This window comes from Sturnus vulgaris, chromosome 1 (genome assembly GCF_052056855.1).
Source record: "Sturnus vulgaris isolate bStuVul1 chromosome 1, bStuVul1.hap1, whole genome shotgun sequence".
NCBI lineage: Eukaryota > Metazoa > Chordata > Aves > Passeriformes > Sturnidae > Sturnus > Sturnus vulgaris.
The window spans coordinates 31,620,524-31,638,433 of NC_142243.1; the positions used below are offsets into that span (position 1 = coordinate 31,620,524).

At 41.7% G+C, this 17,910-nt stretch overlaps 1 protein-coding gene across 4 annotated transcripts in view; it reads right to left on the bottom strand.

The window, feature by feature from the left end:
- Window positions 1–17,843, bottom strand: part of LOC148225134 (uncharacterized) — an 82,820-nt gene extending 64,977 nt beyond the window's left edge. For 2 of the 4 annotated variants that reach the window (XR_015802979.1, XM_088162935.1), the window contains exon 1: window positions 708–17,843. Coding sequence is in view for 1 of the 4 variants with exons in the window: in XM_088162935.1 (XP_088019061.1) it covers window positions 708–863 (156 nt within the window). In the remaining 3 variants the exon portion in view is untranslated. The remainder of the gene's footprint in view (window positions 1–707) is intronic. The other 2 variants (XR_015802981.1, XR_015802980.1) reach the window with 2 other exon arrangements.
- Between the last annotated feature and the right edge of the window lie 67 nt (window positions 17,844–17,910).

Below are 17,910 nucleotides of genomic sequence, written 5' to 3' on the forward strand. Positions count from 1 at the left end.
TTTCTTGCTCTAATTTCAGTGCCAGACACTTTACTAGATATCGGATGCTTCGACTTTTCTAGTGAATTGTGACTAAAACCATCCTCAGGCACTGAAGCTCATATTCACATTATTAAAGTATCTCATCTTCCAAACTAGATAGAGTGCTTAAAAACTGCCTCTTAGGAGTGGCCATGAATAGGTCTTATCCCCCAAACCATGCCCAAAAACTGTTTTGGAGAGTGATATTTGTCTTAGCCTGAAGTGGGGACATGTATATTCTGGTAACACAGTGTCCTTGTCCAGGCACACCCTCTGGCAGCCTCCAGCATCTTCACCAGTAAAGATTCAGCCCGCCATTGATTCATTTCATACATTTTCTTTCTCTCAGTATTTAAATCTGTCCTTCTCCTGAGCAATTTTGGCCTCTCCCTATAGTGAGTGAACATCAGGAATACAGCTGCCATCTGTAGAAATTATCCCTTCTTGTCACAGGTGTCTGAGGTCCCTGAGATCCATCCACCATGCAGCCAACAAGATGCTGGTGGTGCTGCCAGTGACTGATTCTTCATACAGCTCTTGAACAAAACCTCTCCCTGTCCCTGTAGCCTCTCTTCCAAACAGTTCCACACTCACTCCCTGCCCTTTTCTGCCTCCATACACACTAAGTTCAATCCAAACACCTCCCTCACTCTTCTTCTCTGTAGTGCACCATCCATGACTCTTACCTCCTGAGGTGGCACTGGTCTTTGCAAGGCACTGTTGGTCAGGTCCAGCAGTGGATTCAAGCTCCTGCAGATGATTCCTTCACATCCTGGAGACAGTACAGCTTTCCTTTCAGTGTTTTTTGGGTGTGCTGCAGTAGCACTGCCTTCAAGTGACATTGCATCCTCCACTGAGACAGACAAGTCACAGCCAGATTGTCCACCAGAAAGGGCGGATCAGATAAGGGAAAGTCTTTGGGATTCAAAACACGAGATAGGCACAGAAACAACACTGCAGGAGATAGATCCAAAGAACTGAGTGACTGAGTGCTCCTAAAGCTGAAAGTAGATATTAGAAGGTATAGTAGCAAGGATGTATTCAAGAGGTGATTCTCACAGACCATAGAGTTCAGAAGTTTGCAGAGCAAATTTTCACCCATCCAGAGTATCAATCCTACTCACTATAGCTGTGGTGAGAAAGACAGTGAATTCTGACAAGAAACATGTGCAATATAAAGACACTGTCAGAGGCACATATCTGCAGATGATTGAGGTTATTGCTTTTGAGATAGTCCTTTTTTACTATCGTAGAAAAGGGAAACTTGAGTAGAAGAGAAGAAACTATCTGAGAATCCCGCTTCCGTACAAGCACAGACATGTTTCAGTTTTCACTTGGCCTTTCTTTCCAAGCTATCACATTCCCCTGTTGTCACATGCTCGGGTGCCAGGCAATACATTCAAAAGTGGGTGATGTTTTCCCCAGAATGACGTGATGCTTTCCCCTGAGTGACACATCTTCCTTCAGCAAATGAGCGGCTGCAGTCCTTGAGTCACTGGGGAGAACCTGTCCATCCACTGTTGTCTGCCTCCGGGCAATGAATACAGGGAACTTCCAAACAATTAGAAATGTGGTTTGCTTTTTTTCCCTGGGGAGGTTTTTGTTTCGATTCTCAGAGCCATGTCCCTGACCATGGCTGTGCTGGGAGAGCAGGGCATCTGCCACCTCAGCAAGCAGCCCCTGTGCATGCTCACGCACAGGCGATGTGTGCAGAGCTCCCAAAGCAAGCTGAGAGCAGCAGTACTGGTGTGTGCTGCCAGCAACCTGCTGAGCCACCCAGGCTCCCAGGGTGGGCACCTGGAAGGCAGCACACTGCAGGGCACCAGGAGATAGAAAACCGTGCCCTGGCTCTCGGTGCAAGGCTGAAACAATGCAAAATCAGAGAAAAGTTGTGGGGAGAGGATGCAGAATCACATATATCTTGCATGTACAGCTGTCCTGCACCTCACAGAGGCCAAGACTTGCTTGCCTATTCAAGGAGAATTGCATCATGACTCAATGAAGGTTTATACTTACATTTTGGGTCCAGAGTTTAGGGTAAGCTGAGCCTTAGTACCTCTTTACCGTAAGAAATAACAGTTGTGGCTCAATCCAATTACCAAAAGCATAAGAAATTTTTCTTTTCAGGTACAAAAGAATGCAGTGAATAAGATAGCCTTTCACATGAAAATATCTTTTAAATTACTTGTTTCCCCTCGTATGTTTTTTTTTGCTTGCTACTTCAATGTTAAAAAAAACTAATTAAAATAACTTCTTGGGCCTCCAATTACAATATTTCCATTTAGTTCAGAACAGTATCAGCCCAGTCCTTGCACATGTGTTTCTGTGTTAGTGGTATGACTAAAGGACTAAAAGCCAAATTGCCTGCATTTATTTCAGTGGAATGATACTGGTAGAAAACTGAGTTACAAACAAGAAATGGATTTTTCTTGCTGGTCCAAGGGATGGATGGGCCTGAAGAAAAAAATGCCTCTTTCTCCTAGAGATGGTCCTACCACCTCATATAGCATTACTGGGGAAGATGAGGAGTTAGGGAGGTAGGGCTGAGTCAAAATGTTGTTGCTGACTCTGTCTAGGCTACAGCCCCATCTTTTACAAGCTCTGTAATCCCACAGTGCAAAAATAAAGGCCAGGCCAATTTGCTTCCCCACTTCATTTAACTTTCTAAATTATTTAGGAGAGACTGAACTATTTGACCTACAAAGGAATTACAGTTCCGCAGAACTCCTCAGCAAATCTGGGCATCTCCTGACCTTGTCTCTCTCCTTCTTCCTTTTAATTCTCTTTTGACTCTTTTCTTTTTCCCTCCATTCTTTTTCTATATCTTAATTCTGCTTTTCCACCCACTCCTTTTCTAAAGCTGAATTCTGCCTCAGCTGTACTCTTTCTTATTGAAAAATTAGATTTTTTTTTCAGTGCTCATAACTTCTTTTTTTTTCATTACTCGGCCATCCTCTGCTCTTCAGTAAAAAAACTCTGAATCTTGTAGAACCTATATTGAGGCCTTTTGCTCTTTTTGCTTCTTGCTAGTGTGCTGAGCATGGGGTCATTCAGGTAGGAGGCACCCCAGAGGCCAGCTAGGCCACCCCATTACAGAAATATCTATTGTGAAGTAGGATTAAGATGCTAAATGTCTTAACCGGTCAAGTTCACACACCTCCAAGCATGGAGATTCAGCAGCCTCTGGACACTCTTGCCAGTGCTTGACCAGTCCCATTGTATAATACTTTTCTGGTTAGAAAATTTGTTCCATGGTTAGGAAGCACTTTCCAACTTGAAGGACACGTTTTTATTCAAGGCTAGATTAGTCCCGTCAGTGTGTTGGCATCCTCTCTGGTACTTAGACTGCTAAGAGGAGGCAGTCTTGGCCCCCTCCAAGGTTTTCTTTCACTAGACTAAACTCAGTATCCACTTCCCACTTCCTTTCCAGCACAAAGCCCTCTGTTGGCACCCTTCAGTTACAGTTCATGTTTGAAAGTTCATTGCTCTGTGTTTGACATAGAGCAGTCAGAAGCATTTGTAAAATTGAAGAGAAATCTCACAAATATCTTTGAATTACAGCAGTAAGATTCTCCCTTTTCTGCTGGATATACCTTACCAGACAGCTCTAAGATCACCTTAGCAGCACACCTGCCATGGACACCAGCACCCTTCCCTTCCACAGTTATTTCCACACAGCATTCTTGCTGCCATTACAGCACCCAGGTCAGGAATTCCTTCCTCACCATCTGTTTATTAACACTCAGCACTGTTTTCTCCCTTTTAGCCAGCTCCATGCACACCTAATCCCTGCTTCTCTCTGCTCCCTCCTCACTGCATCCCACAAGACTCCTTGAAAAGGCTTAATTGAAAGAAGGAAACATGTTTCCTTTGTGTAGGAAATAGTTTCTCAATGAGTGTATTGGGCTGACACAACCCAACATTGCAAAGTCATGTTTCATTTTATCAACCTCCGAACGTCTATTTGGCTTTCATTCAAAATTTTCCTGAGAGCTTTGCATACTATTGTAGCCAACCACTTAAGACTGCCTGGGTCACCTCCTCTCCCCACATTTTTAACTAAAGAGCCCAGGTCTGCTTTTCTTCATATGTGTGTTACTGTCCTTACCTAAGAGGTCTGAAACTAGGAGTACTTGCTACCAGAGCTGTGCTTTGAGGTACCAGTCCCTGACAAATTCAGAGCACACTTTGCCCCAAAACATTCCAGGAGTTTTCTGGAAAAAAAAAATTATACATTTACTGCATCTTGAGCAACAGAAGTGCCAGACATAGAATCACAGGATCAGCTGAGTTGGAAGGGACCCACAGGGCTCACTGACCCCAACTCCTGGCCCTGCACAGCACCATTCCCAAGAGTCACACCGTGTGCCTGAGATTGTTGTCCAAATGCTTCTTGAGCTCTGTCAGGTTGGTGCTGTGACCATTTCCCTGGGGAGCCCATTCCAGTGCCCAAACACCCTCTGGGTTGAAGAACCTTTTCCTGATATTCCACCTAAACCTCCCCCGACTCAACTTTGGGCCATTCCTTGTTGCTGGTCACCCCAGAGCAGAGATCAGTGCCTGTCCCCCCGTTCCCCTCCTGAGGAAGTTGTAACTGCAGTGAGGTCTCCCCTCAGTCTCCTCCAGCCTCAACAGACCCAGTGGCCTCAGCTGCTCCTCACACGGCTTCTCCTCAAGGCCCTTCACATCTTTGTGCCCTCCTTTGGACACTCTCTGATAGTTTAGGATCTTTCTTACATTGTGGCCCCCAAAACTGCCTTCAGCACTCGAGGTGAGGCCGCCCCAGCTCAGAGCAGAGCAGGACAATCCCTCCCTTGTCTGGCTGTGATGCTGTGCCTGATGCCCCCAGGACAGGGTTGGCCCTCCTGGCTGCCAGGGCACTGCTGGTTCACGTTCAATTTGCCATCAAGCAGGACCTTCAGGTCCCCTTCCACAGCACTGCTCTCCAGCTTCTCATTCCCCAGTCTGTGCCATCCCAGGTGCAGAATCCAGAACTTTCCCTTGTTGTCCTTCATGTGGTTGGTGATGGCCCAGGCCTCTCATTTGTCCAGGTCTCTCTGCAGGGCTTCCCTGCCATTGAAGCTCCTCCCAGTTTTGTATCAGCTGTGAACTTGCAGTCCTGCATCCAGGTCATAAAAGAAGATGTTGAAGAGCACAGGGCTGAGGATGGGTCCACTAGGGGAGGAGGTGGAACCCCACTAGTGACAATTTCCCAGTCTGATGTCACCCCATTCCCTATAACCCTTTGCGCCCAACCCGTGGGACAGTTGCTCACCCATCACATGACGTGTTTATCCAGCTGTGTGCTGGACATTCTGTCCAGAAGGATCCTGTGAGAAACAGTAGGGAAAGATTTACTGAATTTCAAAAGGATTACATCAACTGGCTTCTTTTGATCAACTAGATTACCTTGTCATAAAGGAAATTAGGTTTGATAAGAAGGACTTTCCTCTCCTGAAGCTGTGCTGGCTGTGACTGATAATGAAACGACTGAGATCCGAATTTACTTATGATTATCCCAAAAGCATGCAACAAGACACAAATTGTGCAATAGTTGGCACTAGGTCCATAGCTGTAAAAGCAGGAATTTCTTCCACTATATTTCTATTGTCAGAGCTTATCTGTTAGGATATGGAGATCAAAAATGTTGCATTATCTCTGCAGTTTCATTTCTGGAGTTACTAGCTGGAAAAACAATGATGAGAAGAGCCAAAATCATGAATGAGGAGTTAACCACCAATAAGAGAGATTTCAATTTTCTTCTAATCCCCTTCTATGCTGAGACATGTCTGATTATCCCTGCTGTATTATCATTTTCAATCACAATTCCCAGAAACATAATTACCAGCAATGCTTTTACAATACCCATAACTAAAAAAGTTTTGCAATATGGGGAACGTCAATAAGAGGCAATTTGGTGACATCCCCTCAATTTTATCGAACAATTCTTGAAGTGGCAAAACTCTATCCTGTAATATTTAAAGAATATCCATGTAGAAATAGATTTTTAAACAAGATGTAATGTGATATTCCACATTTAAACAGTTTCACTTTCTAAGTTCAAATAGAGTTGTGAATTAAATCCCTGATCCTCTGCTCAAAACATACTGCAAGCACTTAATGCTGAAATTTTATCCTAGTAATTTAAACCAGACACAACTCTTTCATCTGTTTAGTCCTTTAAAAAACCTTTATTAAAAAAAAAATCTAAAACATTACATGAGAAAAAACTGCCAACAAAAATAACCTCAACTTCTCTTGCAGCTCAATGGTAACAACACTTAGCTTTAAAGCTAAATTTTGTGGGAACTGCTATTTGTTTAGGAAAAATCATGAAAAAAATCACATGAATTGTCAAAAATTAAATCTATCATTACTGTAAACTAACAGTAATGAATAAAATGCAAAAGACTGGAAAGTTGGACATCAGCAGAGAGAAATTACACAAACCATGCATATGTGAATGGTTATTTGTAATGGGAATGTACTACATTATGTAAAACAGATAATTTGCTATACCTAAACATGTTGTTACGTGCCAGGATATTGCATGGTTTTTTCTCCTGGTGCTTTTTGCTTAGTCTTGTGAAGTTTTCAAGTATTTTCAGGAAACGTTTAACATAATCCTGCCACGTTGCATAAAATTCTGCCTGAGAGGAAAGAAATGACATCTGCCAACTCCTTGTTTGCTGAGAAATGTGTGCTGAAGTTAAAGACTCCAAACAGCATCCTTTAAAAAAGTTTTGTTGAAGGACAAAGGACCAGCAGCCATCCTCACCTGTCCCACTGCTGTGGTCCCCTCAGCCACCAGCAGTGTGCAGGGACAGGCTCAGAAACGTGGGCCTGAGCACCTGTTTGTGGTTCTTCCACACCTGAGGTAACCCTGTGAGAGGAGCTGGGGAGATTGATACACAAACAGGGATGCTTCAACAATCAGGAACAATTCCAGGCCATGGAAAGTGCCCAAGGCTGCTCTGTGCTACACTAAAATCCACCTTGGAGACTATGCCTCTGTCAGAGCTTCCCCATGGCAGAGAGGAGTGTGATCACTGTGCTCTCCATCCTACAGCAGAGAGAGGAGCTGCTTCCCCTTGGTCTGAGTCTCTAAAACAGCATGCAGAGTTTTCAGCAGCTTCACCGGGAATCAGCCCAAGGAAGCTCGAACCCAAGGAGTGGGAATGCTCTCCCCTCCCAGAGGAGGAACCACCTCTGGCATCATCTCATTGCTGTTACTCATTACAGCTGACATACAGCACATCTCACTGCACCACAGTGCAGCACAGCGCTGTCTGCACTGGAGGCATCGGTCATAGCTGAAGAAATCATGCCCTTTTTTCACATAAGGAAGAGGACAACTGTGTCACTGAGGATGACACTACAGACGTCAGGAGCTGTGGTTCAGAAACTCTATCCCTGTGGCTTCTGAATCATCTGCTTTGTGGCAGCACTTGGTACCAACCAGGCCCTGTGAAAATGCCGGCAGTCCCTTCCCCCGGACATTTGAGTTTGAGGGGTAACATCATCACCGAGCTCCAGAGCAAGTGACATCATGAATTAATGGTCCCCTGTAGTGAATACTTACACATCACCTAATATCCATTCAATTTGTAAATAGCCACCTCATTAAATACGCCTCATTCTAGCACCAAAAAACCCACATTCTAGAGTCTCATTCCTAACACACTTTGTGGTCAAGACAAAAAATCTGAGCAGCTATTACAGCTTTCCCACAATTTAGACATGCCAGAAGCCAATCCTGATTTTTTAGAGTATGCACAGATAAAAGGAAATATTTTCTATTTAGTTTCTATTTCTATTTCTATTTTCTATTAAATAATTTACAATTTACTAAAAGCATTCCAGATTACTGAAGGGAAGAAAATGAAGATGATGAAAACTCTTGCTGATATTTCCTTTGCAAGGCTGCAGAGTAACCTTGGCTTGCACTATGTAAGGATGCTTTTCATGTGACCTTGTTCTTCCAGATAAACTCTTGGTGAGAATGACAGGCTGCAAATACTGAAGAAAGAAGCAAAAGTGAAAAACGGAATAGGAAAGAGCAGAATGTAGACTAAATATGTGCACAAGCTGCTCCAAAGGACTTCACCAGTGCATTATCAGGAAAATAAATAATGTCTGAGGCTATCTGAGGAAGTTATATTTCATGGCTTTTTCAGTCCAGGTCAAAGCCTAAAATTGTCTATACTTTGTAGTGTGATGCTGTTTTAAGACTGAAAGGAAGCCTACCACATGCAATACTGCAAAAAGGAACAGCCTAGGCAAAAGGAGACTTTGGGGAAAGCACATTTGGTGAAGCTTAAACTAGTGCAGGGGAGGGGGTTAGGATACAAAAAATACACATATCAGTAGGGAACTAACAGCAAACTTCAGAAGCATGCCAGAAGCATCAAGAGATACTGTGGGATTACAGATTCCTATAGATGCCAGGGGGAGCTATTCAGGGAAAGGTCTTTAGTGAACAAATTAGAAGAGTTACAACCTTTTTTTCAAATTAAATAAAATAATCTATTTCAAAATCTTTAACAATAAGTATCACTTCTGGCAAGCAGACACAGAAAATTTATTTCAAAATAAAAAGCTTGTTACTACAGAAAACCTGTGACTTCATTTTGGAATTATGAAATATCATAATCCCATCATGTACTTTGAAACATTTAATCTTCATGCTCTAAGAAGAGTTACTCCAGGCTACATCGAGATTACTCGTGTTTAAGGGATCAACTCGAAGGGAGAAGTGGCAGAACAGGTAGAGTGACTTTGTCCCCTGGCAAAGAAGTGTCCTGCGTCAATGGCAAGCAAAGGATTTCAAAGAGATGTCATCTAATGCTTGCAACTAGGAATTCCTCCTTTTCTGATATCATCTGACTTATTTTTGTCCTTGTGATATCTCAAAAAATTAGTATATTTCTTACTATGCTAGCCTTGGTTTTGATGGTGCTGCTTTTAAGAGTTTCCACAAAGCCTGATGAGAAGAAGCTCAGACTCAGAAGAGAGTGAACAACTTACACAGATTTTTGGAGGGATGGTAGAAGCTATTTCCCACTTTGTCTTTCCTTTTAAAGAAATAGATATAAGACAGTGCCAGTTTCATAATGAATTTAATAGAAATGTTGTCATTGTCACCCTCTTACAGTAATTTCACATTGTCTTTGAGAAAGTTTTAAAATAACTGTTTCTCTCTGTGACACTGATCTTACTCTTCTGAGAAGCAGATATTTTCATTACCCCTGTGACCAACTCCCTGAAATTATTTACAAAAGTTTTCTCAATAGGAGACACAACAGGGAAGATACAAAACATGGAAAAAAAGTAATGGAATACTAGAAATGTTAAAGGAGCCTTCCAACCATTTCTTTTCATCATCGTTATAAGCCAGGAAAGTCAGCTTTGTTTTCCTGACTGTTTGCAGGCTTTTTATTCTGCAGATGTTCTCTGTAGACCCAAAAGCACTGGGAGCTCTGCTTAAACCATATGTCCACACATCAATGCTCCTTTCAAAAGCTGCATTTCCAGGGGTTATCAGCTCATAAAATTTGCTGTCTAAAGGGTCTTGCAAACCCATCACATAGCAGAAAAATTAGACAGCTGTGGACTTACCCATTTAGTTGGCAAAGCATGCACTGACAGTGGTTATGCAGCTGCATGATTCTCTTTGCTCTTTCATCAGGCACGTGAAGTTCTACCAAAATCAATAGAGTTACAACAGTTTAAAACATGTGCAATGGTTTTCTCTGGGCAAGAGGGTAGAGCTGACCAAAAAGACCAGGCAGGGACTAATAATAATAATAATAATAATAATAATAATAATAATAATAATAATAATAATAATAATAATTTGTCTTAAATATTGTCTGGAGTTGAAGGCAGGTGGAGAGACAAAAGCCCTCATGAATTCAAATTGACTTTAGCTACTACCTTTGTCAATAAAAAGTGATGACCACATCAATGGCTTAAAACTTTCTCCTTTTTTAATCTGTTTTCAAGAGTGTGCACTGCTTTGGAAGTGTGAGAGGTGAAATTTATTTTGAGATGAGGTATAACATTTTTCATGCTCAACACAAAACCACAGTGATTTTTATTAATCTGTTATTGATACTCTCCCAGGAGTCAAGCATTGCATCTTGCTCCATCATACTGACACAAGTGTTCAGGCAGGCAGACAGTCACTCAAATCACAGACTGGATCCTAATGAAAACCATTAAATTCCTTTGGTGTCTTATTTTCCAGCTAGACTCCCGCCCCAGTCTGACATAATGGCTCAAACACCAGTGCTGAAACACATGCAAAGTGGTGAGAAAAAGTGACTCGTAGCAGAAGTCAGACTACAGACTGACAGTGATACTCTTTTTTGGTAGCATCTTTCCCATATTTGTACCTATTTGGTAGCGTGTCCCTGCTCCCTAGGAGTTAGCAGGGTTCACTGAATGAGCTTTAAACTAAATTTGAATAATAAATAAGCCCAGGGCCAGCACACTAATGTATGATTCTATGTTTCTATATCAGCTTATAACTGTTGTGGAACTACATGCTAAATGTTAAGCAGAAAGCAGCAGATTTCACTAAATAGTTGTGTGATACCCAGGCTAAATGGGAGATTTAATCTGCAGTTGGTAACAGCATAGGAGTCTCCATGGAGTGTCTTCTATATGACTTCAAAAAATATAGTAGAATATCAAATTTTAGAAAGTAGTAATTTTGCAAAATGTATAAAATGTGCAACTTCCCACAAGAAAAATTGCATAGACTATTGCAAACAGACAATGAAAAGTGTGAAATGAAACACAAAAGTTTAATTTACCCTTCCTTAAAAATGCCTGTAATTCTGACCAAGGCCTCTGCTCTCTGTTCATGTTTGCCAATTGTTCCAGTATTCATAGGGAATAAAGACAATACCCCTTGTTGCCTTCAGGTAGGCATGTTTTGAAAGTCTAGGCACTGTCCAGACAAGGAGTATCATAAAAAAGTAGACCAGAGAGCTCTCAATATTTGAGCATTTGTGAGTAACAATGAAAATCTAAGTAAGCTCAGCAGGGAGTGATGGTTGATGATGCTGAGCTAAAGTACAAAGGGAGATTCCCAACAAGTTCCCTGTCCACACCAATTGTCACACGTAGCTCTATGCTACAGCTGCAGGCAAGGGCTGGGGGAAGGGGATGGTTTCGTATGAGTGGTTCATCTTGACTGCTTCTGGTTTTTATTTTTAACTTCTGGTCTTTCACGTAATTTTAACATCAGCAGGGGAAGCTGAGTAGAGTCTGCATTTTTGACGAGCGATACCAGGGGACTTCACAGCGAGGAGCGCCTGACCAGAGCGAGCAGAGCTGTCGTGTTCCCCTGCCAGGCACACACAGATCCCCTGCCAAGAAAGGGGTATGTGACAGCTGGTGTGTAGAAGCTCTCGCACCAGTACAAAAGAAACTCCAGGGAGAGGAGTTTTTTCCGCTCAGGAAGCAGGTGTGACTCCCAGGTAGCCAGGACCCTTTGCCAGGGAGGACCTGCCACCCATCCTCCTCAGTTTCACCACAGAAACCAGCTCTTCTTCCAAAAAGCAGCCCATGGAGGAAGTGAGGCCTTCACCTCCGCCCAGGCTTACTCAATAGCTCTGGGGTCAGAGTGTCCCTGGAAATCACTTTCTATTTCTACCCAAGATTTGAATTTTTTTACTACATTTTTGAGCAAACTTCCCTTGGAATCCAGGTCAACACACTGAGGTGGCACACAGGTTCCTGATCTTCTCTTTCTGACAAAAAAAATGGTTCACTTTAAGAGGAGGGATAGAAAAACATCTTGGCCAATATTCTTCTTGGGAATTGGGAGACTTTCCTGTAAAGGAGTAAATCTGCGTTCATAATCCGTTAAAATAAGGAAGGGATGATTCAACATCTCCCACATCCTGGTTGAGCAATCTAAACAAAAAAGCATCAGACCATCTAACTGGCCAAGGAAAAAATTAGTTGGACCACTCAGATCCTCTGGTGATGGGACCAAAGTCTTTATAGCTAACCTGGCCCTCAGGACACTTTTGCTTCAAGAACAGCAGTGTGGGAAGAGTAAATATTACAGATCTAGCACAATCTATCAATCCTATTATAGTGTGCTAGCATGCAATTAGAAAGGGCTCCTGCTATGGTATGTAGGTTCCCTTGCACAAATTCAGTTTAGAATAATAAAGAAGTATGCTAGAACTCACCCAGAAAGGAAGAAAGACTCGAATGCCACAATATGTAAGACACTTTCTGAGCAGTGATACTCAGTTTTCTCAACAAAATGGTATGACCACAGTGACAAACACCACAGCAGCTTCACTGTGTCACTACAGGGTCCTTGAGCTAGAAAACCTTTATGAAAGCACACAATGCTTATTGAAGGTGCATTCTGCATTTTGGTTTTCCAATTACCCATCTGCTAAGAGAAACTTCCAACACATATAAGGTGGTATTGAAAAGTTATCTGCCAAAAGGAATGAACTGAAGCCTTGCATCTCATTCTGACAATGGAGTTCCAATGCTTCTACCACTGATACCACCCAACTTCTGCTCTCACTACAGAGAGAAACCGCTGCTTTCCAGGAAAAAACATAAAAATTTTGTTAAGTGACTTGGCTTATGTGTAGGTAATTTACAAAGTCACAGAAAGGCAATCACCAGGAAAAGCAGGACGAGAATGCAAGAGAATGCACAGCTAAATGTCAAACCAAGTAAGTCAATAGTCTGATAAGGAAATTATGGGCATAAAAATACTGAGCATGGACAAGGGTAATGATAGCTAGATTTACAGATGTCTTGTGGAATGACACATGAGCTTTTATTTAAGAGTGAAATGGATCTTCTTTACTGAGGTGAGCTAGACTTGGTATGCATTCATGAGTGGGATTATAAACATTGACACCCTTCAGTTTCCTTTGGCACTGAACAAGTTCCTTGGAGGGAAAATCCCCATTTTGAATGCTTTGTAAAACACAGTCTACATCTAATGTACCGTGTTAAAAATGGTAAACAATAAAAATAAATACTTACACCATTCAGTACCTCCCATACACTCAGGCTCCTCACTGTGTTCTCTTTTCAGCTCTGTCATCTTCTCTCGTGACTGAAATACCTCACTCTTCTTCAACACATAACTTCTTCGAATTTTCATCTTTCATGCTTAGAAAGCAAGCTCAATGGGAACTGAGAAGTTCCTTAAACACAAGTGGAACTTACAGTCAATTAATGTTTAAAAACAGACAGAGATTTTTTTTAGAAGTACAGCCCTACAGTAATTCAAAACACAATGCTGACAAAATGAGATCCTTGTCAAAACAGTGTGTTGTCCTCGTGGGTGATGCTGCTCACAAAACAAGCCATATAACAGCATGCTGCTTGTGAAAGATCCCAGGCCACCAGTATTTCCAACCTGGCCAGCTCTCTGCTCTGGTGTCTCACGCAGCCCTAAAAGCAGCACCATCCACCCTACCAGGCACACTGTAGTGTGATGGAGACAAAGCAACAGCTACCTTCCTTCCATGAGAAAAGTTGTCAAATTGCTTCCTGATGCCATTTATCAGTGCAGCTACAGCAGCAAAGTGCTCCTAGTGAAAATCTAGTTTCACTGTCAGGTGTCACAATATTCCCATTCCAGCATTAAAATGCCTGCAATCATTTTGATTTGAAGGACATGTGTCTATTTGGCATTAGATGTGTCTTATAGAATTCAGATATTCCCCAAGAATATTAAATTATATTTAGGACCTCTTTCACCTAGGACTGCATGGCTGGAAGTTTTGTCTGCTAGAAGATGACTAGAAAAGACCATAGCACTATTTATCTTCTTGAAATTAAGCAGATAAAGCTGAAAACCAGGACATAATTTAAAGGTAAGTAAAATTTTTTCCTCTAAACCTCTGATTTAGCTTAAGACAAGGAAATTCATGGTATTTGCATATGATGCACTCAAGAAAAAAAAAATCAAGTCTTACTACATATCTTAGTCTTGTTTAAAAATGATGCAAGTCTTTCTTTAGGAAAGAAAAATGAGCAATCCCCAAAGCTTTTCACCCAAAAATCCCCAAACAACATTGCAGTTACCTGGCAAACAACCAATTGAGAAGCAAAGAACTGGCCAAGCCACAAAAGCAATGGGCTGTTAGTCAAATGCACCAGCACCCTTTGGTGACATGCAGCTTGTCAAAGCAATGTTTGCTTATGAGAAACATGAGCACAGGGTATTACTGACCTGTTCAACCTGTTCACTTCAGGTTGGTTTAACGTTACAAAGAACTCTGACACTCTTTATAAGATCTGTAGGAATTCAAGTTCCTTCGTTACAAGCTTTGAGGAATTAAAAAATATGTCAGGGGAACCAGATATCAACTTTCCTCCTCATTCAAAATATTTGGAAGTTATTTGCTTAGCGATTGTCACGATTCCACTTCTAACAGTTTTCTTCCACACACAATCTAACACTTCTATAGAAGAGCAACACATTTTTTTCAGTTGTATTTTTTCTGTTACTACCAACAGTACTATTTTAAGTCATAATCCCCAAATAAACATTACTGGTTTTCTTAGTACTGTAAAATAGCGGAGATTATTAGAAAGAAGAAGACAGTCAAACGAAACACACAGATTGGAGTGGAATTTACTGCAACCCTGGTAATTCTACTTCATTGAAAGACCTTATTCTTCCATCCAGGAATGCCATTTACGTTGATTCACAACACCCAGCAAGCAAGGTCTCCTGCTGCTGGCAGTGGCAGCAGCACATGGTGGGGCTCCTTGTAGACATGTGCCTGGTGGCTGACAGCAGAGGGGAGACAAGCTTGGACCATGACAGCTCTGCAGTTTGTTGAATTCTTCAGTGGCAGTAGCATTTCCATGCTGGTGTCACCTCTCCCGAAAACAGGCTCCTCTCTGAAAATCTTCCAGCTTATCAAAAGTAAAAGTGGCACAGGCTTGCTCCCAGGGAGAGCAATCCTAGAAGAAAGATAACCTTTTCCAAAATAGGTCAGTGAGTTGTATTCACTGTATTGATCCTAGAAAATACACATGGGATGATCCTGGATTGGCTATAAACTGACCCTTGACTGGAACAGGGAACAATTTTCATATGTGACAATCGGAGAGACTTTTTTACAACATTCAGAAATGGTCCTTCTGCTTCTACAGAAATGTCCAGTAGTAGTGCTTATTTCTCAGACAGAAGATAAAGTTGGTCAAACACTGAGAATTTCTGAAATCCTACCTTAGGAAGTTTTACATATCAGGATGGAGCCATCTTGTTGACAGTATAAATGAAAAGAAAAAGAAAAAATTTGCACAGCAAAATGAAATGCAATAGAAATAAAAGGATGCAAGAACAGTAATCTGTAGTATTACAAAGATGCTATGCAGGAAAAAAACTCCTTGGCATCTAGAAACTATGCCCTAAAGTCTCACTAATAATACTCCTACATTTTAAGTACCAGGCAGATCTCCTGACCTGTAGGTAACTCATGAGCAAGTGCTGTTTGTTCGGGGCTTACTAAATTTTAAGCAATGTGACTACTGATGAATCAGTGTAATCCAGTGTGGTACAGTGCGGACTAATTAGTAATGCAGTGCAGATCTCCTTTAAGCCCTCCCCAAAATTTAATCATTCTTACAGATAGATCAGTGCAAAAGTATTTCTTCTATGTACAGTACCAATTAAATAAGCCATTTTCCATAAGAAACTGTCCAAAGCAATAGAAGTATTCTAATGTTATTGTGTAAATTCCAGTTCCTTCTTCCTTTGAATGCTATGCTTTGTCCTAGATGATCAAACTGAGTTTCTGAGCCATTAATGAGCACCTTTCACTGGAGCATAAAAGTATACTTTGTACTTCTGAAAAGTCACATGGACACTCATATAAAAAGTAAACAAAACCCCAAAGTGAGAAAACAGTAACTGAAGGCTTAGAGATTTTTAGAGAGGAACAGTTGAAACTTGCTTTTATTTTACTTTGCAGATGCAGCTACACACATTAGCAAGACTGTATAACAGTGATTAGCACAAAAATGTTCTCTAAAAGTTTCTAGGGAACAGAAACTTTCATGACACAATGGGAATATAACAACTCATAAAATAAGTTTACAAAATTAAGAATTAGAAAGTTACAGACAAGACTAAATTACAGAATGCTTGCTGAGAAGATATTATTAAGGAAACACAACTTTCTACCAAGTTTTCATCATTTTAAGAACAGTATTTTCACTTGGGTTAGGTAAAGGAAAAGTTTGACTGTCTGCAGGGAACAGCCTATGAGTCGCCGGCAGCGGAAGGAAATCCCTGAGACATGTATATCCATGTGCTATCGCAAGTGGAAAAAGAGGTAGGCAGGAGTACCCTCCCTGATGTATCTGCCTCTGATGGTTATCCAAAAGCAAATACCAAGCTTTGAGCTCATCTGGCCTGGCTGTTTCAATCTTTTAGCACATTTCAGTTGGATCTTTTCACTGATAATAGTCAAACCTACTGCTTGCTTTCTTCTACGCCTAATGCCACAGACCTGACATTGCAGCAGATACTGTTCTGGCAAATCCCCCCTGCTGCACTCGGGGACCTGGGCAGAGACGGATTGCTGCTGCTGAAAACTGCTCTCTCACACTGGCATTCCAGCTCTAATATCTCTCCACTGGGCAAAATTACCACAGCTGCTTTTCCGCTACCGGCATAAAGAGACATTAAATAAAAAACAGTAGTACCCTGCTTCTTTCCTGAGGATCTCTTTCCGGCTGGTCTTAGAAAATGAAGAAGTGTCTGGGGTATTTTTCAGTTTCTGCATTGTCTCTAACACCTCTCTTATGCCCCATGTTCTGTTCTCCCCACTCTGTACCCTCCTGTTAGCATTTCCCAATGTAGACTCTGGTCTTCCTTATGACATAAGGAACCTCCCTTAAAACATAACTGACTTCACACTACCAAAAAAACAAACAAACAAACAAAAAAAAAAATAAAAAGAAAAGAAAAGGGGAAAAAAAGAAAAAGAAAAAAAAATGGAAAAAAAAAAGAAAAAAATTTTAAAAAAAGTAAAATTAAAAGAAAAAAAATTTTAAAAAGGCAGTTTGGCCAAAATCAGTTCAAGACATTCCACAAGTTCAATGTCAGCATGCCTTACACAGTTTGACTCAGCCTGCATGCTGCAAGATTGATCCCAATAGGCACACTTCCCCTGGGTGAAGAGTCCCCCTGAAAGGTTAAAATTCCTGCAACAGCTACCAGGTAGGCAGAAAGAGATAAGAAAGCAGATAACAGGGAATTTCGTGGCATTTCCTGCAGCCACCCTCCCGTAGGAGCTGGCTCTGGTCCATTTAAAGCATTCGATGTATTTAATCCTATCCACATGTAGTTCACTCAGAAAGAGACAACTTGCGACTTGTACTACCCAGCGCTTAAAACAGGGACGTTTAGTTTCACATAGACAAATAATAAAAATAGGTAAAATACAGAGATAAACACACATCATACCAAATCCATGAAACATTAAACCACATTAAACTATTAAAACACACGGAAGCATATCGCATATATGAAGTACGTGTGTATATAGGTGTGGAGGCTGATAAGCCTGCCCCGGTAGGTATGTACATATGATTCCCAGGAGTTTCTGCGCGGCTGGAGCCGGCCGGGACCCCGGGGGCAGGTGAGCGGCGGTGGCTGCGGGGGGCAGCCCGGCCCTCAAGGAGTTACGGAGAGCGATTACTTCATGTTCCTACCGGCCGCTTTCGGCCACCTCCCTCCGGCCAGTTTCACAATCCCGGCTCTCGAGCAGTCCTGTCAAGTCGGGAGCGCTCCGTGAGCACACACCCCCCGTGTTCTCATGCTGGATTTTCCCAGGCCATGAATAATCTCGAAGCCCCCTCAATAAA